At 45.6% G+C, this 26,674-nt stretch overlaps 1 protein-coding gene across 7 annotated transcripts in view; it reads left to right on the forward strand.

Moving 5' to 3' along the window:
• KCNJ15 (potassium inwardly rectifying channel subfamily J member 15) overlaps positions 1–18,116 on the forward strand; it is a 297,724-nt gene extending 279,608 nt beyond the window's left edge. For all 7 annotated transcript variants that reach the window (XM_039914668.1, XM_039914670.1, XM_039914671.1 and 4 more), the window contains one exon: positions 13,748–18,116. In XM_039914668.1, coding sequence (XP_039770602.1) covers positions 13,768–14,895 — 1,128 coding nt within the window. In that variant the 5' untranslated portion in view covers positions 13,748–13,767 and the 3' untranslated portion in view covers positions 14,896–18,116. The remainder of the gene's footprint in view (positions 1–13,747) is intronic.
• Positions 18,117–26,674: the final 8,558 nt, after the last annotated feature.

Raw genomic sequence — 26,674 nt, forward strand, 5'->3', positions numbered from 1 at the left:
GTAGATAGCCTGCAGGTTTGAGTTGCTAATACGAAGCTTTTGCCCCACCCTAGTCATGGGCTTAAGGCTAGAGAGCCCCTGGCCCCCCCAACACACACACACACACACACACACACACACACTCACACTCTTTCTCTGTCTCCTCTTCCCTTCCTCTCTCCCTCCCTCCTCCCAACCAGCGCTACTTCCAGCAGGACCCTGGAACTCATTATCCTGGGTCAGGATGGGCCGGGAGGAGCTGCAGTCAGAGTGCTGCTAGGGAGATGGTCCATGGAGCAAGGATGAGCTGGAGGTACATTCCACAGCGAAGATGTGAGGGGAGGAGGAGGGAGAGAGATTGAAAGGGAGAGACAGAGGGAGAGGGAAAGAATTGTCTGGCTGACTTGAATTCTCCAACGTGGGCCAGCCTTAGAAGAGAGGAATTATTAATAACGATAATGATGGTATTTGTTAAGTGCTATGTGTCAAACACTGTTCAAAGCACAGGGGGAAATACAAGTTAATCAGGTTGGAAGCAGTCCCTGTCTCCCATGGGGCTCGCAATCTAAACAGGAGCAAGAACAGGTATTTAATCCCCATTTTTCAGTTGAGGAAACCAAGACACAAAGAAGTTGAAGTGACTTGCCCAGGGTCGCGCAGCAGGGTTCGGCAAAGCGGAATTGGAACCCAGGTCCTCTGACTCCCAGGCGTGGGAGCCTTTTTATTAGGCCATGTTGTTTCTCAATACTTTACCCTACTAGTCACTGTACATGTACTTTGGATCCTTGGAGGAAACCAAAACATCATTAGAAAAAGCAAGAGTTTTGAAATATAAATAGCAGTAATAATAATGGCATTTATTGCATGTACAGTCAGTGTAATGTACTGTACTAGCACTTGGGAAAGCTCAATTGGAGTATGAGACAGAGTTCTGATCCTCAAGGAGTTTCCACTCTACTGGGGAAACGGACATAAAAATGTTTACCAAAAGAGTATAGAATAAATAATCCCAAAGTACTAGAGGTGTCTGTTGTACTGTCAGACTTAAAGGAAGTGGAATTACTCCCTTTTCAGAGCCCAGAAACCTCTAAATCCAAGAACTAAGAGAATGCATTATTTCCTCAAGCCTCCCTGAACTCTGTTAGTTCATATCTCTATGAATATCATCCCAAGATTAATCAAATTGAAGGGTGCCTTAGAAGAGGAAAAGTCCAGGTAAGCATATTCGGTCAAGATTATCCATGGAGATAATGGGTACAATTAGCATGACTGCGACAGAAAATAAGGGCATGGAAAACTTTTTATGAGAAAGAAAGTCCCCCAGGAATCTCACCTAATCAACTAACCCAGTGTAAATCTCATTTTCCCTCATGATTTCAGGTCTCCCTGGCCTTTGGCTAGTCCAGAATTTTTCACCCTGACAATTCTAAAATAAACTTAGATTCATGAGGAAAAAATGACACTAATAAAGAGGCCTAAGTGGAAGGAGCCCACGACTGGATGTCCGGAGAGCTGGGTTCTAGTCTTGACTCTGCTACTGGCCTGCTATATGTCCTTGGCCAAGTCCTTGGCCTCTTTGGGCCTTAGTTTTCTCATCTGTAAAAACAGATACCTGTAAAATGCCTGCTTTCACTCCAACCAATCAATGGTATTATTGAACACTTGTGTGCAGAGCACTGTATTAAGTGCTTGGGAGAGGACAGTGGAGTTCATAGATATAGTCCCTGTCCTCGAGAACCTTACAGTCTGGCAGGAATAGCAGCCCCATGAGAGACAGCACTGCTTAGTTCAGTGCTGTGCACACAGTAAGCACTCAGTAAATAAGACTGATTGATTAAGAATTGTGGTATGAGTTAAGTGCTGGGGTAAGTATCAAGCCCTGTTCTAAGCACAGGGGTAGTACAAGATAATCACGGGTCTCACAGTCTAAGTAGGAGGGAGAACTCTTCTCAGATGAGCCATTTTTCAGAAGAGCAAACTGAAGCCCAGAGAAGTGAAGTTACTTGCCCAAAGTCAGATAGTTGACAAGTCATTTATTACTGACAAGGTGTGTTCAGGAGACTGCTGAAGAGTTGTAGCCACATCTTCAGAGTTCTCTTCTTGTCTGGGAGAAGAATACAGCCATTTTCATTTTTTAAAGGCGCTGTTGGGGAAGCAGCAAGGCCTAATGGAAAGATCTCGGGCCTGGGAGCCAGAGGACCTGGGTTTAAATCCTGGCTCTGCCACTTTGCTGGCTCTGGGACCTTTGGCAAGTTACTTCATGTCTCTGTGCCTCAGTTTCCTCATATGCATAAAATGGGGATTCAATATCTGTTCTCCCTTTCAGAACCATGAGGGACAGAGATTGGGTCTGACCTTTTTATCTTGTCTTTACTCCATCGCTTAGTATAGTAAGCATATAGTAGTAAGCGCTTAACAAATGCCAAAATTATAATCTAACGTTGTTAGTCCTGGGAGGTACAGGAGATCAGCAGAGTCTAGAATTCATAAACCCTGGCACCTCATCACCTATCACACACTGTGCTCCACTTGTCTGTGTGGCCTGACACAGACTCTCCTGCCTCTCTCTTGTCAGAATCACAAGGGACAATACAGCGCTTGTTTTTGTGCCCGTCAGTTCTTCGATCTGAGTCATTTCTTTCAAACCAGTCCTGGTGCCTTTGGCTAACCATTCCCACAGTCTTGATGGCTGCCTGGCAAACGGCACTGTGGAGAAATGCCCATTCGCTGTTTCCGTTGGAACTCGTGCCTGGCAACTCCTGCTTGGATTTGCCCCAGAGTTCCTCCCGTCGGCCAAACGGCAAGCCGGCTCAGCGCTTCGGCGGCCACGGTTCAAAGAGGCACTGTCCATGGGTCAGATGGGCCTGAAAAGAACAGTGAGCAACTAACCACCTTGCCCTCACTGCCCACCCATAAATACTGACCAAGCACTTAGTACAGGTCAGTGCACCTAGTAGGTAAACAACAATTCTATGAGTGTAGGACTGGCCCTGCTTGATGCTTCTTTCAATTCTGCTTCCTTGATGTTTGTCTGAAGCCCTTTCTCAAGATAAGCCACCCCATTTCTGTGTGTTTGTTGTGTTTGAGTTTTGCTGCTTCTAGAGTTGTTTTCTCTCCTTGTCTCTTGATCCTCCTGAAGTTTCTGCTCAAAAACAATTAATCAATGGTATTTACTGAGCACTTACTGTGTGCAGAGCAGGGTACTAATTCCTTTGGAGAATACAACAGAATTAGCAGACTTTCCCTTCCCATAATTAGCTTGCAGTCTCTTTTCTTGTCTGCAATACCTCATGTTGGCCTAGGCTTGGCAACTGACTCTCAGTTTTCAGCCGGGATACAGGACTGTCTGAGACTTTGTTTTACTGTGCCTTCCAAACCATTTCCCAGTTTCAGTTTCCCATCCGGCAGTTGGGTACTGTTCATTCTCCACATTGTGTCCTACCCAGACAGCGGTATTGAAGTGAGCATAGCTTCAATCCTCGGAGACTCATTCTCCTCCATCTTCAAAGCCCTATTAAAATCATCTCTCAAGAAGGCTTCCCTGACTAATCCCTCATTTCCGCCCCACCTACTCATCCTCCCTTCTGTGTCGCCTATGCACTTAGGTCTGTATCCCTTAAATACTTTGGTACTCACTCCATCCTCAAGCCCCAAAGCACTTATGTATACATCCTTATACTCTGCTCCTTCTGTCTGTAATTTACTTTAATGTCTGTCTCCCCGATTAGACTGTAAGCCCCTTCAGGGCAGGGATCATGTCTCTCAACATCATGGTACTGTACTCTCCCAATTGCTTACTACAGTGCTCTAAGCGTCGTATATGCTCATTAAATACCATTGTTGAAAATCATTCACCTTCCTCCTCTTACCCTGTGGAAAACTATCAAAGAGGCTAGAGGAGAGAATTTGGAAAAAGATATGTTAAATGTGGATGGGGAACGAAGGACAGATCAAAGTCCTGGTGAGTGGTGATAGATTGATGGGCTTTTACTTTTTCGATTCTCCAACCTGAAAGCTCACAAGAAAAGTACTTCACAATGCACGGTTAAAAGCAAAGCCACAAATTTGTTGCATTACAACTCTTGCTCTGTTTGATCCTCCTGTGGTCCAGTGGGAGAGGAGAACTCACTAAAAGTGTCACGGCCCTTCCCACCCACCCCGATCCCCTGAGATTTGCCCAACTGAACATACATTAGGAAGAAGGAAGGTCTCCCTCTTCTCTCCTGCACCCATACCTTCCCTCCCTCCTACCCCCAATTCACCTTCTGAACTAGGTACATTCAAGCTCTCCTGGGGCTTTTTTTAATGGATTAACCACCAGCTTCCTTCTCCCAGAGGCTTCAACAGGCCCGGGCAGGGAAGGTTAAACGAGACGCCAAAATCGGATCGTGCGAGCACAGGTTCGGAAAAGAAAAACTGAAATCGGCGGGGAAAGAGGGATCGCTCACTTTTTCAGACTTAATTCACGGTTTGAACCTCTCATCTCACAACAGTGCATGTCAAAACCCTACTGTGATTAGCGGGGACACACTCATTACTCAGATAAAGCACCTGCTGGCATCAGGAAGGACTATGGTCAATGGCAAGCCAGAGGAACTTTACTTTTTACTGGGAGCAAAGTCAGACCCCCTCGCCCACCCCTGGAGAGCCCACAACTTCCCTGTGGATGATGGGTAATGGGAGAGTGGGAACAAGCCCTTGAACAAGCCCTTGAACAAGACTTGTGGGCCAGATTCCTCAAAAAGATTCAGCAAAGACCATCTCCATTGGCTTCAACCCACCTCTCAGAGATGTACCCCGCAACAGTGAGATTCCCAAAGCACCCCGCATCAATTTAGACATATAATTAATAGTTATGGTATTTTTTATGTGCTTTCTATAAGTCAAGTGCTGTACTAAATCCTGGGATGGATACAAAATCATCAGGCCTGACAGTCCCCATTCCACATGAGATTCACAGTCTTGCAGGAGGGTATTGAATCCCCATTTTACATGCCAGGAAACTGAAGCCAAGAGCTGTGAAGTGACTTGCCCCAGGTCACACAACAGGCAAGTGGCCAGAGCGGGGATTAGAATCTGGGTTCTCTGACTCCTAGGCCTGTGATCTTTCTACTACGCCACACAGACTTGTCTGTCTACCAGCAGAGTGAGAAGAAAAAGAATCACTTCAAAGTTGGGGACCTAAAGAAAGACTCTGCTCACCAAAATGGAATGACTAAAAGAGATTTACGGATGAGGGCACCATGACGCCTGATTGGGAGAATCAATGCCTGAGGGCACATCCCTAACCATGAGGGTGACTGTTGAGGAGGGCAGCTGTCAGTCACCCTTTGGGCTCTGCATAGGCGGGATGGAGCACCAGTCTGATGCCCCGTGGTGCTCTTTCAGGGTTTATGTTTTTACTGTGAGCCCATGCTGGACAGGGACTGTTTCCAACCTGATAACCTTGTATCTACCCCAGTGCAGTGCTTGGCACATAATAAGTGCTTAATATATGCCATAATAATAATAATGGGGAGTTAAAGAGTTTCAGCCTAATCGAACAGGCGAATGAATGTGAAACAAAGACCTCGAGCATTCAGATTTGGAAAAAGACTGACTTAAAATAGCACACTATTGATCTGCCCTCTGTTTACCCTACTTTGGTTGCCCAGAAGAATGTAACCCAAAGCAAAAGTCTTTAAATAACGATAAACGCCACCCACCCCTCCGACAGAACCATGAACATGTGTGTGGCTACAGGCTTGGGATTTCAAGAAAGGGTGGCTAAGCCTGAGCGATTCCGGTCTTGAAGTATTTTTAAACCTCTTGAGTTCAGTAAAACCCCAAGCACTTTTTTGCCAAGCATTTTTGCTACTTAATTTGCAAACCTGTGTGTACTTTAAGAGAAATTCAATCCAGGTATTTCTGATTCAGGGATACACAAATCAAAAAAAGTATGTCTGGTCAGAGCTATTTGATGTCCAGGAAACCTGTTTAAGCAGGTTTTTTTTTCATAAACAGGAAGTTGTGCTTTGCCAGAACTTAAAAAAGTCAAACCTAAACTGTTCTAATTTTAGGTTGAAACTCCAAAGCTCTGATTTGTGATTAAGATCACAGGTTGAAAAACACATTCTTCCTCCCCACAATCAATTGATGGCATTTTTTGAGTACAACTTTAAAGCGTTTTACTGAATGCTTGGGAGAGCACACCAGAATCCCTGCCCACAAGGAGCTCACAATCTACTGAGACAAAAAATTATTTACGTAAAGCTAATATTTCAAAAAGCTCTTCCCATATTTAAAGCCTTCCTAAAATCCCATCTACACCAACAAGCCACTCCTTGATTAATCTCCCAGCACTCCTAGTAATAGAATTCCAGTAAACAACTCTAGCACTTAGAAACTTATTTACATCCTCCCTATATATAGTATTCATTTTGACAGTTCTGTAAATATATTTGTTGCCCCATTGGAGCCAAGCTTCATGTGGGCATGGACCATGTCGGTTCTTTAGTTTATTTCCCATAATACAGCGCATGCATAGCATCAAGTGGTTGCCCAATAATTACTACCGCTACAATGTGCGTATTGGAGGATTCAACAGGAAATAATTTAACTAGAGTATGATGGAAGAGCAGAATTCACTAATGGAGTACCCAAATGACAGTCTAAATGAAAATATAAGGGGAGGGAACCTATTCACTAATTGGTATATTTTACTCTCCCAAGCACTCCGTACAGTGCTCTGCATGTAGTGGTGTTCAATAAACACCACTGATTGATCTATATGGAAGGAAGAGCTGAACATAAGGATTAAATACCTCTGCATTGATGGGTTCACCTAGTTAGGGCAGGGTTGAATTGGTCAGGGAAGGCTTCATGAGCAAGGAATCAGGTTGTCACCCAGTTGCACCACTCTAGTGACTGGAAGGCTCCTCAGTATATTCTGAACGTGTTTCATGGGCATTTGCTGGTGCTTTCCTTGGGCTGGGGCATGTGGGGCTGAGGGGTTGAGAGACTGCTTCTGCTTTCCAGAAATAAAGTCCTGGTAAAATCTCTAACTTCTTGGAGGCAGAAATGGAAACAAACAAAAAATGTGGTCACATTCAGATCTACATAGGGCAGTAAAACACATCTCCATTTGTCATTTGTTTCCCAACTTGCTAGAAAAATTGAATCTGTAAACTGAGGCTGAGTGGGCTATTCTAAAATGAAGTTTACAGGGCAAGGGCATGTACTTAAGGTGGTGATAATTAATATCAAGAAGATCAATCAATCACTGGTATTTCAGTACTTTCCTGGGTGCAGAGCACTGTACTAAGATCCTTGGAGAGTAATGCCCTAGGAGGGGACCATAGAAGAAATTTCACATCACCGAAAATCAGGCTGCTATTTTGGATATATATTTCAATCAAACAACTATAATTACTGAGCACTTACTGTGTGCAGAGCACTGAACTAAGCACTTGGGAGAATACAATATAATAGGCACATTTCCTACCCGCAACAAGTTTACAATCTATTTCTCTTGCCACCTCAACTCCAGTTGTGCAGGAGGTTTCTGGGAGATTAAGTTTTTCCCTATACTGATGATCCTATTCTTATTTCTCCATCCCCCACCTCCAGAATGCATACCAAATTGTGAAAACCCATTTTTGTGGGACCTGTCAAAACCCTGGAAAAATCACTTCTCTCTCAAAGGCCCTGTTGGTTTTAACCAGAGAAACTGCCTCTTTGCTCTTGTCCACTCATCTGTGCTGGGGAGGGAAGATGAGGTGCATTTCCTTCAGGAGGGAGAGACGGGATCTTTATCGTCAGTGGAGTTAGACTGTGGGAGTGAGTCTGCTCCACACTCACCATATCTTTTGATAATTATTATTCACATTCTCCAGGGAGAGCTGCTGTGGGATAGTTTTGGTTTTTTGTTTTTTTTTTGCTTTAGGCAAGTGGTGAGTTTCTCTTCAGCATTTCAACATTAAGGTAGGAAGGGGAGGTGGACTTGCGCAAGTCCTTGGAAATGAATAAACAGTTGATGTTGTGTATGCTTCTGCAAAGTGCGCAGGTCTTATTTTAGGAAGTCTCTAGGTTGGAAGAGGAAAAATAAGCAAAAGGAGGTGGGGGCTATCAGGGAGATCCAGAAGAAGTAAAACAATGTGACACATTTGTGTTTTATCTGAAACAACCCTGGAGCTATTCTTAATGAGGAGTACTTTAGCTCTTTCCAACCCTCTGCAGTCTTCTTTCTTGAGCTTTTAAACATAGATTTCTCCTGTACCCTGTGTGCTGTTTCCTGAGGAATTCTGGGAGCTGCCTCCAGGCTTGGCCATTTACAGTGGCTTAATAACTCTCACTTTCCTGACCACCTCCCTTTTGGAAGATTTCAAATTTCATTTTTGGTTTGCTTTCCTTGCTGAGAAAAGAAGTGGAGATTAAGACTGTGAGTCCCACGAGGGTCAGGGACTGTGTCCAACCTGATTATCTTGTATCTACCCCAGCCCTTAGTACAGTGCCTGGCACCTAGTGAGTGCTTAACAAATACCATAAAAAAAGGGAATGAGCATATTGGCTGCAGTTTCTCCTCATTTTCTCGGTCTTTCATTGTCTTGTTCCTAGAACTGGGCCTTCGGCTCCCCAGTTAATAACCCCCCTGGTCACAGGTGTGAGGCTGACAGACTTCCAAACCTTACCTCAGCCATCAGTAAAAACCCTTTTTGTATGTCAGGGCGTGGGGGAAAGGAGGGGAGAGGAATCTCTCCCCATAAAATGGATGTTATGCAACTCAGCTTCTAGATGACTTAAGGCTATCTTTCAACTGACTTTCTTCACCTGGGAGGGAGGTGGGAAGCATGGGGGGGCGAATGGTGGGGTGAGTATTCCTGGTCACCGATTCCAAGAAAGTCAGATCATGTCTTCCAACTCCATTGTACTCTACTCTCCCAGAGGTTTAGTACAGTGCTCTGCCACAGTAAGCACTCAATAAATAACATTAATTGATCGATTCTATTTGCAATCCTCCAGGCAGTGCATACCCAAACACAGCAATGAAAATTGGAGAAGTGGGGAAATAGTTTCCCCAGAAAATTAAGTACTAATGATCAAGGCACCCCTCCTCTGAGGAAGGGGGATGGAGTAGGTGACCCCCGAGGCCTCTTTCAGTTCTCTTTGATTCTAGGATTCTCTCATCAGAGAAATAGAATGTGCTATGTAGAGCAAATTTCAGAATCAGCTGGGACTCACCCCAAAATTTGCAAAGAAAAAGCCAAAGAGGCAGTAGAACCTATATTTAAATGCTAATTATAATAGGAGACTGAAGTAGGGGGAGGGAGGGAGGGAGGGAGGGAGGAAAGAGAAGCAAAAATATTGAAAGTATCATTGTCAGTAAAGTCAAGGCAACACATCCTGGAAGGTTAGGTTGCACAATGTAGGAGCAGAGCAGATAAACAGTAGCAGTGTTGATTGCAGAGGTGAGGAAATGACTGTAAACTCATCAACCCTACTGTCGTGGCATGGTTTAGTGGATTGAGCACAGGCCTGGGAATCAGAAAGACCTCTGTTCTAATCCTGGTTCGGCCATATGTCTGCTGTGTGACCTTGGGCAAGTCACTTAACTTCTCTGAGCCTCAGTTACCTCATCTGAAAAATGAGGAATAAGACTGTGAATCCCATGTGGGACACAGACTGTGTCCAACCTGATTAGACTGTATCTATCCCAGCACTCAGTACAGTGCCTGGCACACAGAAAGCACTTAATAAATACCATTAAAAAAAATCAGAGCAGAACTTGATGGTCCCCAAATGCTGGGAATCTTCCAAACATATCACAACATCATTATGGGTCGGTCACCCTCTAACCTCCCTATTTATTTTAAGCCTCCCCTGGTTTTTTCATTTTGGCTTTTGGGTTTGATTTTTTTTTTGGGGGGGGTGGATATTTGTTAAGCACTTACAATGTGCCAGACACTGTAGTAAGTGCTGAGGTACATACAAGTTGATCAGGTTTGACACAGTCCCTGTCCCACATAGGGCTTACAGTCTTATTCCCAATTTTACAGATGAGGTAACGGAGGCACAGAGAAGTTAAGGGCCTTGCCCACGGTCACACAGCAGACAAATGGCAGAACTGAGATTAGGATCCAGGTCCTTCTGACTCCCAGGCCCATGTTCTATCTACTAGGACACACTGCTGTTTTCCCAGAACAAGTCTCCTTTAAAATCGTCACAAAGTGACCCATACCTAAGCCACATTTGTCTCTGGCAGGGCTGGTGCGCTGAGCTTGTCTGAAACATCAGTCACATGCTGGTAGGGGCTTTTTCCCTCCAGACTTTCAGTCTTTGTGGTCTTTTCCCTCTTTGTTATTGAGAAAGCCTGCACCGTGGCTATGTCGACTCCCACGTTTAAACCTCACATTAGAAACACCAACGCTATCCTATATTTTTCTTCTCAACTGATCCCACGATAAGTTAAATGGGTTTTAATGGGGAAAAGGAATTCTGGGCAGTTTACGGTGCTGAGGGCAATGAAAACAAAGCTTTAATTTCCTTTCCGAGAAGAAAGAAATCATTTGGGGGTGGGGATCTGGCAAATGACCCACACTTTTCAAAGTAACAGGAAAATCGAAGTGGGCGACTGACCTCCTGGGTTCTGAACAGGTGCTCCGATTTAGCGAGGACCTCTTCAGTTTCCCCGCATGCTTTGTGAAGGGGATTTATCTGGGGAAACTCGCTTGGCCCAAAGAGCGATTGGTGCCAGAAGACCTCCGCTGGGGCAACGCTACCAAGCCAACATAGCTTTGTGCAAACTGGCCCAGGGCATTGGAGGGGATTGGCTGGGCTTGGCACAGTGATTCAGCTTCCACCAGGTAGAGTTGGGAAGCCCGTCTTTTCTGCGGCGGGCCAGCCGACTGGGTTTCCTCGGTTCTGCATTTACTACTCCAAATAGGCCACGTAGAACACTGTGTCTGGAGTCCGGAGACGGGATCAGGGGCTACCAGACACGGGCTGCTTGAGACACTCGGGGGGGGGTCTCCCTCTCCTTGCCACCCTCATTCCTGGCTCCAAGCATCTCCCCCTTGGGAGCAGAGGGGAGGTGGGATGAGAGTACTTGAGACCATTTGGAATGTGGCTGACTGAACTAGACTGGGGGGAATCGAAGAAGAGAGCAAAGGGGTGCTCTGTTCTTCCCAGTCACTGGTGTCAGACTGGATGGGTTCAAATAATAATGGTGGTATTTGTTAATCATTTACTATGTGCCAGGCACTGTACTAATTGATGGGGTATATACAAGCACTTAGTATAGTGCTCTAAATACAATAAGCCCTTAGTAAATACCAATGAATGAATACAAGCAAATTGGGTCGGACACTCTTCCCCTATGGGGCTCATAGCCTCAAACCCCATTTTACAGAGAAGTGAAGTAACTTGTCCAAGGTCACACAGCAGACAAGTGGCGGAGCCGGGATTAGAACCCATGACCTTCTGACTCGCAGGCCCATGCTCTATCCACTATGCCATGCTGCTTCTCAAATGTTTAACTGCCAACTGTTTCTGTGCCTCTCCTTATCAATCAATCAATGGGCATTTATTGAGTGCTTACTGTGTGCACAGCACTGTACTAAGCACTTGGGAGTTTGTAGACATTTCCCTCCCCACAGTGAGCTTACAGTCTAGAGGATAGGGAGATAGAGTCTTCCTGAGGTAATGTGGAGGCTTGATGTGGGCAGGGGGGAGACTTTTTTCTTTCTTGACATGGGGGTGAAAGGAAGTTTTTTGGGGACACGGGGGGTTGTTCAGTTTGTATTGCTGTATTGTACTTTCCCAAGCACTTAGTATATAGTTCTCTGCACACAGTTAGTGCTCAATAAATAAATATGATTGAAATGAATGAATGAGATACAAGGAGGCATCACAATTAATCTCTAGTGGGAGTCGGGAGGGAGGCCAGTCCCTCTAGACTGTGAGCTCCTTGTAGGGAAGGGCTGTCTTTTATTCCATTTTTCCCCAAATATTCCAGTTTGGCTCGGGGAGACCCACAGAGTAGGTGGATGATGGCAACGGTGGAACCGTGTTCTCTCTCAGGGAGATGGGAGACGTCACTGATTTTCTTGCTCCCCAAAGTCAGTGTGTGAATTTCAGACTGTATTGGGCCAATTCTCAGTTCCAGGATAAGGCTTAGATTCTCGCTCTTGCCTTAGGCTGGAAAAATATAAATGCCATATCGTTCCTAGAGAGTGCTGGAGTTTTGTGAGTGAGCTCAAATTTTTCCCATTACATAGAAACATTTTATATTGATGCGACAGCAGGCTCTAGCAATAGTAATGGTATTTATGAAGCAGCATGGCCTAGCCAAAAGAGCAGGGGCCTGGGAGTCTGAAGACCTGAGTGCTAATCCTGGCTTTACCACATATCTGCTGTGACCTTGGACAAGTCACTTAACTTCTCTTGCCTCAGTTACCTCGCCTGCAAAAATGTGAATTCAATACCTGTTCTACCTTCCACTTAGACCGTAAGCCCCATGTGGGACCTGATTATCTTGTATCTAGCCCAGTACTTAGTACAGTACTTGGTATATAGTAAGCTCTTAAATGACCCAGTTATTATTTATTGAGCACTCACTGTGTACTATGCACTATATTAAGCTCCAGGAAAAGTACAAAAGAAGAGATGCATTCCCTACCCACCAGGAGCTTACACTCTGGAAGGGGAGACATAATAATAATGGTATTTGTTAAGCACTTACTATGTGCCAAGCATTGCTCTAAGCGCTGGGGTAGATACAAGTTAATCAGGTTGACACAGTCCCTGTCCCTCTTGGGGCTTATAATAATAATGTTGGTACTTGTTAAGCGCTTACTATGTGCAGAGCACTGTTCTAAGCGCTGGGGTAGATACAGGCTAATCAGGTTGCCCCACGTGAGGCTTGCAGTTAATCCCCATTTTAAGATGAGGTAACTGAGGCACAGAGAAGTGAAGTGACTTGCCCACAGTCACACAGCTGACAAGTGGCAGAGCCGGGATTCAAACCCATGACCTCTCACTCCCCAGCCCGGACTCTTTCCACTGAGCCATGTTATACTCTTATCCCCATTTTACAGATGAGCTAACTGAGGCACACAGAAGTTAAGTGACTTGCCCTCGGTAACAGCAGACATGTTAGCAGAAGCAGCATTAGAACTCAGATCCCTGTGACTCCCGGGCCTGTGTTGTATTCACTTAGACTGATCTATATGTATATGTGGCTATGAATGATCAACTGAACATTTTTGGTCAAGGGCTGAGGATGGATAGGAATATATAAATTCCTCAAGGTACTGGGAATTGCCTGGGGGAGTCTTACTGGGAGGTGGTGGGACCTTAAAGGACTTTGATAACAGTCAGTCAGTCGTCTCTGGAGAGAGAGGGAGCCCCAGGCTGGGGGTAAGCTTGAGTAACAGGAGGAAGAAGAGAGAAGTAAAAGCAGTGTGGGACTTGAACTTGGTTCTTGTTCCTCTTTATCTTTATATGGAAGTCAAAACAGACTTAGTGAGCATTGATCCATGGCTGATATTTGCACATAAGAAATTACTCCCAATTCTATATAGTGTGGAGGCCGGAGGGGAAGGAGGCAAGCATTTGCAAAAGGTGGAAGTTCTCAATGAAAGATTGAGTTGGATTTGGATAGGGTCGGGCACCTGGGACTCCAGTTTGCAGGCCCTCTCTTTCCGAACCGTACATCCCTCCAAAGCAACGGGAAATCACACCTCAGGTTCCCAGAATTTGGGAAGTGACTGTGCTTTTCGTATTACCCTAGGAGATTCCAAGACCCTGAAAATGGAGGCCATCCACATCAATATGTCCAGTGCCCCTCTGGTGAATCACGCCTCGAGCGTCGAACTCAAGAACAGTAAGCCGCGCGTCATGTCGAAGAGCGGCCACAGCAATGTGAGGATCGACAAAGTGGATGGCATATACCTACTTTACCTCCAGGACCTGTGGACCACCGTCATAGACATGAAGTGGCGGTACAAGCTCACTCTGTTTGCTGCCACTTTTGTCATGACTTGGTTCCTCTTTGGAGTCATCTACTACGCCATCGCCTTCATTCATGGGGACCTGGAGCTGAGCGGTGTTGCCAAAGACCACGTCCCCTGCATCATGAACGTGGACTCCCTCACCGGGGCCTTCCTCTTCTCCCTGGAGTCCCAGACCACCATCGGGTACGGTGTCCGCTCCATCACGGAGAAGTGCCCCCACGCCATCTTCCTCCTGGTGGCCCAACTGGTCATCACCACCCTGATCGAGATCTTCATCACGGGCACCTTCCTGGCCAAGATCGCACGGCCCAAGAAGCGGGCCGAGACCATCAAGTTCAGCCACTGCGCGGTCATCACCAAGCAGAACGGGAAGCTGTGCCTGGTCATTCAGGTGGCCAACATGAGGAAGAGCCTGCTGATCCAGTGCCAGCTCTCGGGCAAGCTGCTCCAGACCCACCTCACCAAAGAGGGGGAGCGGATCCTGCTCAACCAGGCCAGCGTCAAGTTCCACGTGGACTCCTCTTCCGAGAGCCCTTTCCTCATCCTCCCCATGACCTTCTACCACGTGCTCGATGAGACCAGCCCGCTCAAAGACCTCACCCCGCAAAACCTCAAGGAGAAGGAGTTCGAGCTGGTGGTCCTCCTCAACGCCACCGTCGAGTCCACCAGCGCCGTCTGTCAGAGCCGAACTTCTTATATCCCGGAAGAGATCCACTGGGGCTTCGAGTTCGTCCCCGTGGTCTCGCTCTCGAAAAATGGGAAGTACGTGGCCGACTTCAGCCAGTTTGAACAGATCAGGAGGAGCCCGGACTGCACCTTTTATTGTGCGGACTTAGAGAAGCAAAAGCTTGAAGAGAAATACAGGCAGGAGGACCAGAGAGAGCGAGAGCTCAGGACGATCTTGTTACAGCAGAGCAATGTCTGATGATATTCACCACTGCCTGCCTGGACTGAATGGCAATGCTCCGGATTCGCCAAGGAGCAGAGATCTGGGCAAAGATTTGGATCTTAGGCAGCTCTGAGTACGTGGTGGTCAAACCTCATTTGTGCCTGATGACCCACATAGGGGATGCTAAGAACAGATGGGTTCTTCTACCTTGAGTCAGCTACCCCTACCTCATGCTTTGGGGTGCAAAACCGGGGATCATTCTGAAAGAAAAATCCAACTGCCTACCCTGTCAGGTTGCCTGAAAGAAGAACAGAACGCTTTTCACAGACTCGTTTATTCATGTAGTACATCTCAGCTGCCATCCATGAAATCCATTTCATGGAGAGCACACCCTATGTCTTTTCGAGATTTGGTATCTAATTAAGCATTTTTCATTCCAAGAAGTTTTCTGGTGTGTATTGTTGACCTAGCGCAGGTGGATTTTTTTTTTTTTTTTAACAGGTTTGTCATCTTAGGTCAGTTATTTCAAAGCCTCGAATGTTCTGATATGGCTGAATGAATGCTGAAGAACTCTGTATTGCCGCTAAAAGCTTATCTCAGTAACTGCTGGATCTACAGAGATTAGCAAATCTGGTGCCCAAAGAAAATGGGTTCCTAGAGGGGATCAGCTTTTATTTGCAGTAGCTCAGTGGCCTTCAAGGTTTGGGAAATATTAGCTCTTGGGTGGGATAAGAGGTGGGTCAGGTTTTAGGGAAAATGACTATGGTCATTAAAAAAACCTCATCCTCTATTTTTGAAGTAGGAAAAATGGCTTACATCAGGAATCCATGCCCTGCACCGATCCAGTCAGGGTCCCTGCTCAATTAAAAGCCATTAGTTTCTTAAAAAATCATTTAATTTTTACCACTAGTGAAGGGGCTGTGAAGCACCATATATCCAGAGTGGGAGCTGGGGGCAATTAAAGTAGAACCAAAACAGTAATTAACTCTAGATGCAGTCTATTTTAGCAAAACCATCACTTCTCTCCCTCCTCGAAGGTGTTCAAAATGGGTTTTTCAAGATAATTTGATGAGCTCTGGGCCACATTAAAGAATGATTATGGGAAGGCTTTATTGGTTCTATAGGTTTTCTAATAGTCAAAATGGGCCAATAGTCCAGGGGACCATTTCACGTTCAGTTTATTATGACCCACTGTCCATAGAGGAACTTCATTTGAAATAGTTCCTCTTTCCAGGGTCCAGGGAGACAAGCAGAGCCCTCTATGAGGCCGCTCAACATGCGACTTACTAGTTCTGCTCTGCCCGTGAGAATGAACTGTGCCTGGTTATGTCATGGTTGCCAATGTGGGAGAGGATAAGAGGGGCATCAGCTGGGGCAGGAAAATAAGACTGTGTCCAGAGGGATGTGTAGTCCCCTCAGTCATTCAAAGGTCATTCAAAGGTATTTTTTGGTGAGGGGGCCAGGATAGGTGAGCTCCCTGACTTCTCCCCTCACTTAACCTGGTACTTAGGTAACTGCAACCTATGGCCTTTACCCAGCTCCTCTAATACACTGCCTCGGTGTCATCAGTTGTCATCACTCAGTCCTATTTATTGAATGCTTACTATGTGCAATGCCCTATAGTAAGTGCTTGGGAGAGTACAACGTAATAGGGTTGGTGGTCATGTTCTCTGCCCACAGGGAGTTTTCAATATAGAGGAGGACTGTAAAAGAACAAGATGCCCTCACCACAAATCCCTGATGGGATGGGTGAAGAGAGCTCGCCATAAAAATCCATGTCACTGCAGCAGCAGGAAAAGAAAGATAGAGGAACTGGCTACACCAAGCCGATGTGAGTTAGAGGATGAAAGGAACCAGTGTAATCTGTCAGGCCTAGGATTAGTTCTCAAATACCAGCAGAAGAGTCAGAGGCAAGGGGCAGGAGAGGGAAGAAAAGATGGAAAGAGGAGAATGGTTTGCAACGGGCAAACTCTGGACTCCCAAATTTCAGGAGCAAAAGTACACAAATTTTCCTCACCGTACTTTATGCAAAACTCAAGACTCACCTGCATATCGCATCTGCAGGCACATATCAGGGGCCTGGGGTTATCGGAAGTGGACTCTCAATCATGCCAAGGCCCCGGCTGGGTATTCCCAGATCAGAGCTGAAGCTATTGGCTTCTTTCCGAAGATAAAGGCTTGATTAGCTACTGTCGGGAAAGCTCAAGGTCACTGGAACAATTGGCAGGTCAGAACCCTGAGGCCAATACTACCATGGCTGGACTCTGTAAACCGTCACGGTTGGTCTCCACTTGAGACAGCGGCCACAGCCGCTCTGAGCAGAGCGGGGGAGAAAATGTAGTTCAGGCTGCCGCCCTGCACTTGACCTTGTCTGCTATGGGTCCGAGGACGCAGAGGAGGAAAAGGCTCCAAGGTTTCAAGCAAGGAACAAGCGGAGGGAGGAGTTCTGAATTCCAACTGAAGGCCTTCGTCTCCTGCCGACCCCTATTTCTCGGTTTGACCACTTCAAGTGCCGCCTCTGTTAATCCCTCCCTCACGAGGGGCTGCGCTGGGTATCCGGCACCTTGTAGTGCAGACACAGGATCCTCCAGCATTTTATCTCCAAGGAGGCAAAACCACCCTTCAGGCCAAGCGGTGGGAATGAGACGGGGAGAGAAGCGTTTTCTTGCATTATCAAGATCCCTTTGGCCATGGTCACCGGAGCCTGGCAGGACTTTTGGCAAGGTGCCCTGATATCTGCAAGCTTAGCGGTCAAGGGATGCATTCATTTCATTTCCTGAGGCTTTGACCTAAGGATTCCTGCAGAATGGTGACACCCAACGACAAACCAAACCCAATAGCCCACAACTTTAGAGAGCGCCGAATGCCTTAAATCCAGTGCCTGTGTAGCTGTAACCTTCCCACCTCTTTCCCAGCCCGGTTCCAGCCGGGCCGGATGTCTGAAAACACCATGGGGAATAAAAGCCTGGCAAGTTTCGGGCACACGGATGGTGAATATACTAAATGGCACCTGAACCGATGTTGGAGGAAGACAGCTGCGTGCCTAGGCACCCTCTCTCCCCATGAATGGAGCTTTGCTGCTTGACCTGAAAGAAAGGGCTCTTGTGTTTGGAAATCTTTCCAGTGCATTAGGCTCTCTTTATGGAGACCATTCAAAAATGTTGTGTTCCATTTGAGAAACCACAAAGTAAATAGCAGCAAATCAATGTAATCTGCAAGCAGTGTCTGATTTCAGTAATAAAATCTACTTCCACGGAGTCTTTCATCCAGGGATTTCAAACTGCTTTGCAAATGTGAACTCTAAATTAACCCTTGTTTCCCTTCCTCCTCAGAGAGGTAGGAGCAAATTGTCAGCTCTCTATTTTGTCAGCAGAGACAGCTTGGAAGGGACAGAGGGACACGGGGAGAGGGGCAGGGGCAGGGCCAGGCCTCAGATGCTCAATCCATTGCTTTGGCATCTATATTTAATTCCTTCCCTTACTGTGCCCTGGGCTGTACCATAATGGTATCTTTTGAGCGCCTAAGTGCAACACACCGTACTGGGGAGAGGACCGCAGAAGCAAACACACACAGCCCCTGCCCACGAGGAGCTTACAGTCGAATGATCTTGCTGTAGTCACCATATGGTGATCCAGAACATAATTATGGTGCCTGAAACTGTTTTTCAGACCATTGCAGACAAAACATATATTGCCCAGAGTTGCATGGGCAGGACAGCTGATACGATATTTCCTTCTGAAAAACTGTCATTTCAGTGCCCTCCTCTCCAGTGGGCAAACTGAATGGGAGGAGCAATCTACTGGAAACAGAGTTGCCAGAGGAAGAGACAGATCAGTGGCATATGCAGTTTCCCATCACAAAAGGCATCGCGGAGCCTGCTGCAGGATTTCTGGTATAATTGGCAGAAGGCATTTTGGACTCTTTTGACCTCCAGCCTTGTGCCACTCTGTCATTCTTCAGGGGGGTGGGAGACTGTCAGAGGATGGCCAGGGTAGGAGGAGAGGAGGACTGAAGAGGTCCGTGTGCCTTGAAACAGTTGGTGGAGTCCAGATGAAGAGTGGGAAGTGGTGAACAGCAGCACAGGGTACCCAGCGCTCCAGGACATGAGCTTTCAGGGGGACATTTGGTCCTATCAGAAGGATACAGTCTATAAGAAGTGGGGCATAGGGGCTAGGGGCAGGGTAAAACTCTATCTACAAGATTTTATCCTTTGTTGCCTGTCTGGGCAACCACATGCAACAGGTGAAAACTCAGAATAGCAGTAAAATAACATTAGCCCCCAAATCTCCTTAAACAGGGTGCTCATTAAATCCAAAGATAACCAAGGAGAAAGTCAGTATATCACCATAGTGCCTTTGACTCCTTCGCCTTCCAGGGGTCCTTATCTGCAAAAGCAAACCTCCCCCAGCATCACTCTCATTAGGCAGATCTTATTAAAGCTATATCTTCCCTCCAGACACCCTCCAATAAGATTACATGGCCACATGTACCGATTCTGGAAGAACAACAATCCAACCAATGTTGGATTTGTCCTTTTCAGACTCAGCCACAATCACCTTCAGGTTCAAATGGGTCAAATGGCCTGGGATCCTGTGAGGGCAGTGGAGTCTCCCACCCAAAATGACACATGAGTCTTGTGCTATCTCTTCTGGGTTGCTATGAGAAGGCCCTAGAGGCTGAGGCAAGGGGCACACAGGCTGCCCACAGACCTTGTGAGTTCTGGAATCTAGAATAACAGGCATCATGAGACTTTAAAGGGGAAAGGCTGTTCACTTTCAGTGTGGGTGGAATGATAATAACAAATAATACAAAAATAATAATTATGGTATTTGTTAAGCATTTTCTATATGCCAAGAACTGGTGCTAAGCCCTGGGGTAGACACAATCACACCAGACAGAATCACTGTCCCATACGGGGCTCACAGTCTAGGGGGAAAAGAGAACTGGGTGAGAAGCAGTATGGTCTACTGTAAAGAGCCTGGGTCTACTGTCTGACCTTGGGCGAGTACCTTCACTTTCCTATGCCTCAATTACCACAGCTGTAAAATGGGGGTTAAATCCTATTTCCTATTTTCAGATTGTGAGGCCCAAATGAGACAGAGACTGCATCCAGCCTGATTATCTTGTCTACCCCAGTGCTTAGTACAGTGTTTGGCATATAGTTAGCACTTAACAAATACCATTATAAATTATTTCAAAATCGAGGCATTTAATTCCCATTTTACAGATGAGGAAATTGAGGCACAGATGTCCAGCTACTTAACCAAGGTCATATAGCAAACAAGTGGCAGGGCAGGAATTAGAATCCAGGTCTCCTGACTCCAAACTGTGTGCCCTTTCTATTAGGTCATGCTGTAATGATTTTTTTCAAATAATATGACTGTTTTAAAGAATTGTGTTGTATTATAAGTTTCTGTACATAGTTTTATTCTTTGGAAGATATTTGCATTTCATTTCTCTATTTTAACGTTTTATTTTGTGCATTTAGTTGGAAAATACTATTAAGCTAATTATTGGACTCCCTTTGGTTCAAGGTTCATGTTTCCTTCTCTGGGAGGATATGCACTTGAAGATTTTGATTACATCTGATTAAAAATCATTTTTACACTTTGTGGATTCCAGTTCATCCTTAATCGAAGGCACCTGCCAAATATTCAATCAGCAATCTGGATCAGAAGGTAATGATTTACTAGGTTCAAAAAATATCCACCCAAGAGTTCTTAAAGCCCAGAAACCGGAAACTAGAAAGGAGGTAGTACCCTTTAAATCACATTGGCTATTTCAAGAAAGAAAGAGTCAGTGAAATGGTATATATTCGGGCGGTACTTTTTTTCTGAGTTTCTGTGTGTGGGACATAACAGAAGATACAGTTCTGTCCTTAGAGAATTTGCAGTATATAAGGAAACCTAACAAAAATTCTATTTCCAGCTTCCTGTTCTGTGTAGGAGGAAGGTTTGGGGAAGAGAAAGAAAAGGACTAACGTTGTTTAGTTTAATTAGCAGTTGGAGAATTTTGTGAACAACTGTAGTGGAGTTGTCCTGTGGTTCAAAGATGAAAGCTGCCAACTGTGAGCAACCATTAGGTGAGTTTTTGAGAGAGAAAACTCCTTTGCATTCTGTGCCCATAAAAACTGAGAAGTACTCCTGGCCCTCTCCTCAGACACCAGGGTTTAGCAGGAGAAAGAGATACCCTTCTGCTGTGGACAGTGAAAAATCAAATATAGCAGACACACAGTAGTAATAACAGTATTTATGAAGCTCTTATTGTGTGCAAAGCATCATACTAAGCACTGGGAAAGAATACACTGTGAGCAATTACACATCGTCCCTATTCCTAGGTTGGTGAGGGGGGGAGGGGGTGTCCTCACAATCTAAAAATAGTAGCAGTGGGATGTATTGAATGTCCACTGGACATGATGTACTATAGTTGATGCACGGGCCTGTCCACGATGAAGTTCGGCTTCACCCCTGCCCCGGGAACATTCAAACAGTAGTTGGGAGAACAAGATGGGAAACGTATCTGATGCGGCTTCTATCGCTGAGGAATGAGTTTTTGGGGCGTCACAAACTCGTAAGTCACGGCAAGAACGCGTCGGTCCCCAGGCCTGGGCATTCCAGCGAAACCAGATCAAAACTACCGAGAGCCAAGAAACACTCGAGGGGCTGGAATTTCCAGCCACAAGTATACAACACGCACACCGACGGCCCCGCTGGTCCCGGCAAATTCCAGCAGTGAGCCTCGGGGCCGGTTTTCTCCGCCCAAGACGAGAGCCACTTCCTATGGGCCGTTCGCAGACCCACCAGCTCTTGGCCTCGATAGCAGTCCCGGAACTGAACGGTGCCAAGCTATGGGGTGATTTTCTTTCTTCTTTTTCATGTTTCTGGCAGAGGCCGTGCCTCCGGGAGCTTGCTCAGACGCCTGCTGACCTGGGTTTCTACATGCTCTAGCTGCTGTGCTGATTCCGTCTTTATTGCTGAAAACCCACACGCCACTGTACTCGGAAGAATGCAGGTTTCCGTAATTTGCCATCGCGCTCTCTGAAATTGGGTTGAACACAGTCCCTGTCCCACATCGGGCTTCACTTCTCTGTGCCTCAGTTACCTCAACTGTAAAATGGGGATTGTGACGGTGAGCCCGATGTAGGACAGGGACCGTGTTCAACCCCATTTGTGTATCCACCCCAGCCCTTAGTACAGTGCCTGCTGCACAGTAAGCACTTAAATACTACTATTAATAATAATAGTAATAATTATGGTAACAGAGCTGAGGTAACCCTTGGAACAGTAACCTATGTCCCACCTTGAATCTACCCCAGTGCTCAGTAAGTGCTCAACAAGCACCATTATTATTATCAGCAATACTGAGCTATGTTTCTCATGCTCCTGTTGAATGTATAATAAATTGATAATGAATCAGTAATAATTTCAACAGAAGCATGAGACCTGTTCATTTCTTGCCTACAAGAAAATTCCCCACTAATGGGGAGGGAAGAAAATATTTACAAGTAGTGGAATCTGAAAAAAGTTGGACAAATACAAGATAATTAAAAGTTTTGACTTCTGAGTCCATTTTTATTTCCTGAAAGTCTAACAGCGGGACTGGATAAACGCTTGCCGTTAGAAAGTTCAGAGAAGGACTCGTTTGAAATACCCTCCTAATAAGAAGAACTAATGACTTGGGTCTGGCTGGGGCCTGGAAGTTTGCTTTATATCAGTGCCCAGAGGCACTGAATTTCATCCCCTCTTTGAGCTGTAGATTATGGTCAATTAGATTCCTGGCTCCTTCTTCCGTTTTTCTTGCCTCGATGCCCATGTGCACAAGAGATGTCGCTTTCATCTTGGTAAATATATTCTCTTAACTGGACACAAACCAAGTCACAACTGAACAGAACTCCTCTAGCGCGGCATCAGCAGTCACCCAGGCAACAGCCCTCGGGCGGTTCGCCCTTGTTATTTGGAGATCCTGGATGGGACAAGTTTGTTTCTGAAAGGACTATTTCAGGAAGAGATGTTAGCATCTGGGTTACTGTATTCTCCCAAGGGCTTAAGACAATTAACAATACACAATTGGTAGATACATTTCCTGCCCACAAGGAGCTTAGAGTCTAGAGGGACAGATAGACATTAAAATCAATTATGGATATGTAAGTGCTGTGGGGCTGAGAGTGGTATAAATATCAAGAGCTAAACAACCTGCCAGAAACCTGTTATTCTTCTGAATTACAAAAATGCCCACTTGATCACTTTGCAATTCAATATGCAGTTCCCTTCCCTCAGCCCCATGCGCTTATGTCCATAAATGTATATTTATTTCTATTAATATCTGTCTCTCCCCATCTAGGCTGTAAGCTCACTGTGGGCAGGGAACATGTCTACCAGCTCTATTTTAATGTACTCAACCAAGAGCTTAGTGTGGTTCTCTGCACACAGATTCTATTGATGCCTGTCTACTTGTTTTGTTATGCTGTCTCCCCCTTTTAGACTGTGAGCGGTTGAGCAGGGATTGTCTCTGTTACCAAATTGTACACTGCAAACGCTTAGTACAGTGCTCTGCACACAGTAAGCGCTCAGTAAATAATAATAATAATAATTTTGGTATTTGTTAAGCGCTTACTATGTGCCGAGCACTGTTCTAAGCGCTGAGGTACACATAGGGGAATCAGGTTGTCCCACGTGGGGCTCACAGTCTTAATCCCCATTTTACAGATGAGGTAATTGAGGCACAGAGAAGTTAAGTGACTTGCCCACAGTCACACAGCCGACAAGTGGCAGAGCTGGGATTCGAACTCATGAGCCCTGACTCCAAAGCCTGTGCTCTTTCCACTGAGCCACGCTGCTTCTCTTCAATAAATACGATTGAATGAATAAATAATAATAATCCAACCAACCCATGGTATTTACTGAGGTCCTATTGTGTGCTGAGCACTGTATTGAAGGTTGAGGATAGTACAGTAGAGAGGCAGGAGACAATCCCTGCCCTTCAGGAACTCACATTCGAGGAACTATAAGATTGCAATTATTCAGATTGACCCCACCCTTCTTTAACAAGGGTAGTGGAGAGGAGGAAGCACATGACCTAGCAAAGTTAGGGAACAAGGCCAGAGAGCCTGCCATTAGTATTCACTGAGCGCTTATTGTTTGCAGACCACAGTCCTGAGCACTTGGGCAGAGCACTGCAAAACAAAGACAGTATGCCTGCCCTCAAGGAATTCATAATCTGCCCCGGAATCTTTCTTAGCTTTCCAGGAACTGATGAAAATGCTCTATTGAATGGACCTTCCAGTCCTTGACATCAATCAGTGGTATTTTAAATGTTTACTGTGTGAAAGACTATTGTACTTAGTGCTCTGAGAGAGTTTGGTAAACAGACATTCTCTGCCCTCAAGGAGTTTACAATCTAGCAACGGAGAGCAACATTAAAATAAACTACAGCTAAAAGAAACCTCCCCTCTATGTATAATAGGTACATAGGTGCTGGTGTTGGGTGGAGGGGCTGGGGAGAAGAGAATCAGTATGGCCTAGTGGATAGAGCACAGGCTTGGAAGTCAGAAGGGCCTGGGTTCTAATCCTGACTCCACCACTTGTCTGCTGGGTGACCTTGGGCAAGTCACTTCACTTCTGTGCCTCAGTTATCTCTTCTGTAAATGGGATTAAGACATGATTCACTTGTATCTACCCCAGCGCAAAGGGCAGTGCCTGCCACATAGGAAACACTTAAATACCATTTAAAAGAGAAAGAAAAAGAGTTTGGATCTAAGTGCTTAGGGGGTTCAGGCTCAAGTGCATAGGTGATGCACCGGGAAGGAAAATTAATACTCAAGATCCTGCAGTGTTCCTCTGCAGCCCAGCCCTATATACTTTCCATGTGCAGCATTACAACTTCCAAGCATGTCACCTGAGTGATTTTTCACACCTTAATTACTCAAGAATGGCAAATGATACAGCATTCTTAATCACCGGTAATGACAAAAATGAAGTTATTACAAACAGCACACTGATTATCCAGTAGACAATAATGTCAGGCATTGTCAGGAAAGATGGTTATCTTGCCACCTTTACTGAAGATGTCTAATGGCCCCTGTAGCCTGTCAGCACATGTCTGTTAGATATCATAAGCTCTGAGGAATTGCAGAGGGAATAAACTGGATCAGAAGACTTCAAAATCTGTCCTCCATGGATGCACAGTTTCCACTGTTTAGCCAACAGAAAGCAAGCTTCAAAAATCTAACTTGGTCCAAGTGCTCACACTTGGATACATAAAGATCAAATGCACACCAGATCCTTACCATCCAATTTTTTCTCAATTCATCCACCAGTCAATCAATAGCTGCAGTGCCAGAGAAATGGTGGAAAGTCATTGAAAAAGCTGGAGGGGGCAGAGGTGTAGAAACCTGTCATGGTATTCTTGGTCCTGAAGTCCCTGGATGAGGCTCCTCCATCATTCATGACCAGAGACTCCATCGTCATATGAATGGAAACCTAAAATTGCCAAATAACAGCCACAGTGCAGCAAGAAGCAGCAACACAAGCTAGTGTTGATTGGATTATCTATCTAAGGGAGGGTTAGCAAAGAGTAAATACTGTGTACCTAGCACAGTTCTTGGCACATAGTAACCTAGCTAAGTGCTGGGGTAGGTGTTCCTATCCCACACGGGGCTCACACTAAAATTAATACACCGATATAACCATATGTTAAGATGAAAACTTGGGTCCAGGAATGTCTGGACCGAGATTCTTTGCTTGTTAGAGCTAGGCTATGGATTAAAGCAACCTTTGATAGATACTCTTTGCTGTGCATTGTAGAGGGAATTACTTAATGTTCACTTGAACGATATTAAGTTCTCTACAAGCTTAAAATGAATGTTGCTGGTGCAGTAATGTGGGCTATTTAAGAGATGAAGGTCGATGCCAAGTGCTGAGGGATGGGATTGAAGAAGATCAATATATGTAAACATCAATAGCAAAAACTGTGGTATTTGTAAAGTGCTTGCTATGTGCCAGGCACTGTCCTAAGCACTGGGGGAGACCTAAAAGAAGGAGAAGGAGCATGGCCTAATGGATAGAGCACGGACCTGGGAGGGAGAAGGGCCTAAATTCTAATCCCAGCTCTGCCCTTTGTCTGCTGTGTGACCTTCAGCAAGTTGCTAAACTTCTCTATGCCTCAGTTGCCACATCTGTAAAATGGGGGTTAAGACTGTGAACCCCTTGTGGGACACAGACTGTGTCCAACCTGATCAGCTTGAATCTAACCCAGTACCTAATACAGTGCTTGGCACATAGTAAGCACTTCATATCTTTTTTTTTTAAAAAAAAGGAAAATGTTGGACACAGTCACTGTCCCATCTGGGGCTCACAGTCACAGTGGGAAGGTGAACAGATATTGATTCCCCATTTTACAGATGAAGAAATAAGCACAGAGCCCCAGATCACACAGCATGCAAGTGGCAGAGCCAGGATTAGAACCCAGGACCTCTGACCCCCAGGCCTGTGCTCCTTCCACTAGGTCACAGTGCTTTCCAAGCTATAACTGTAAGGGGTAAGAGGTGGGTACTGACCACAATACAGTCTGGGATTCATATTTCTCTGCTGAATCTTAGTCCCCCCAACTATATAGGATTCCGCAAAGTCAAGTTCCTCTTTAATCTTGTTGCCATAGCGTCGCCTGGTGGAAAGATTAGGGGCTTGGGAGTCTGACCTGAAACTGACAGAGAGAATCATTAGTTCCCTCAGTCTTCCCAGGAGCTTAATTCATTTTTGAAGCACTGTCACAGCCAATAGCAAAACCAAGCATGATTACTACAGAGACCCAAGGGGAA

This window comes from Ornithorhynchus anatinus, chromosome 18 (assembly GCF_004115215.2).
Source record: "Ornithorhynchus anatinus isolate Pmale09 chromosome 18, mOrnAna1.pri.v4, whole genome shotgun sequence".
Lineage (NCBI taxonomy): Eukaryota > Metazoa > Chordata > Mammalia > Monotremata > Ornithorhynchidae > Ornithorhynchus > Ornithorhynchus anatinus.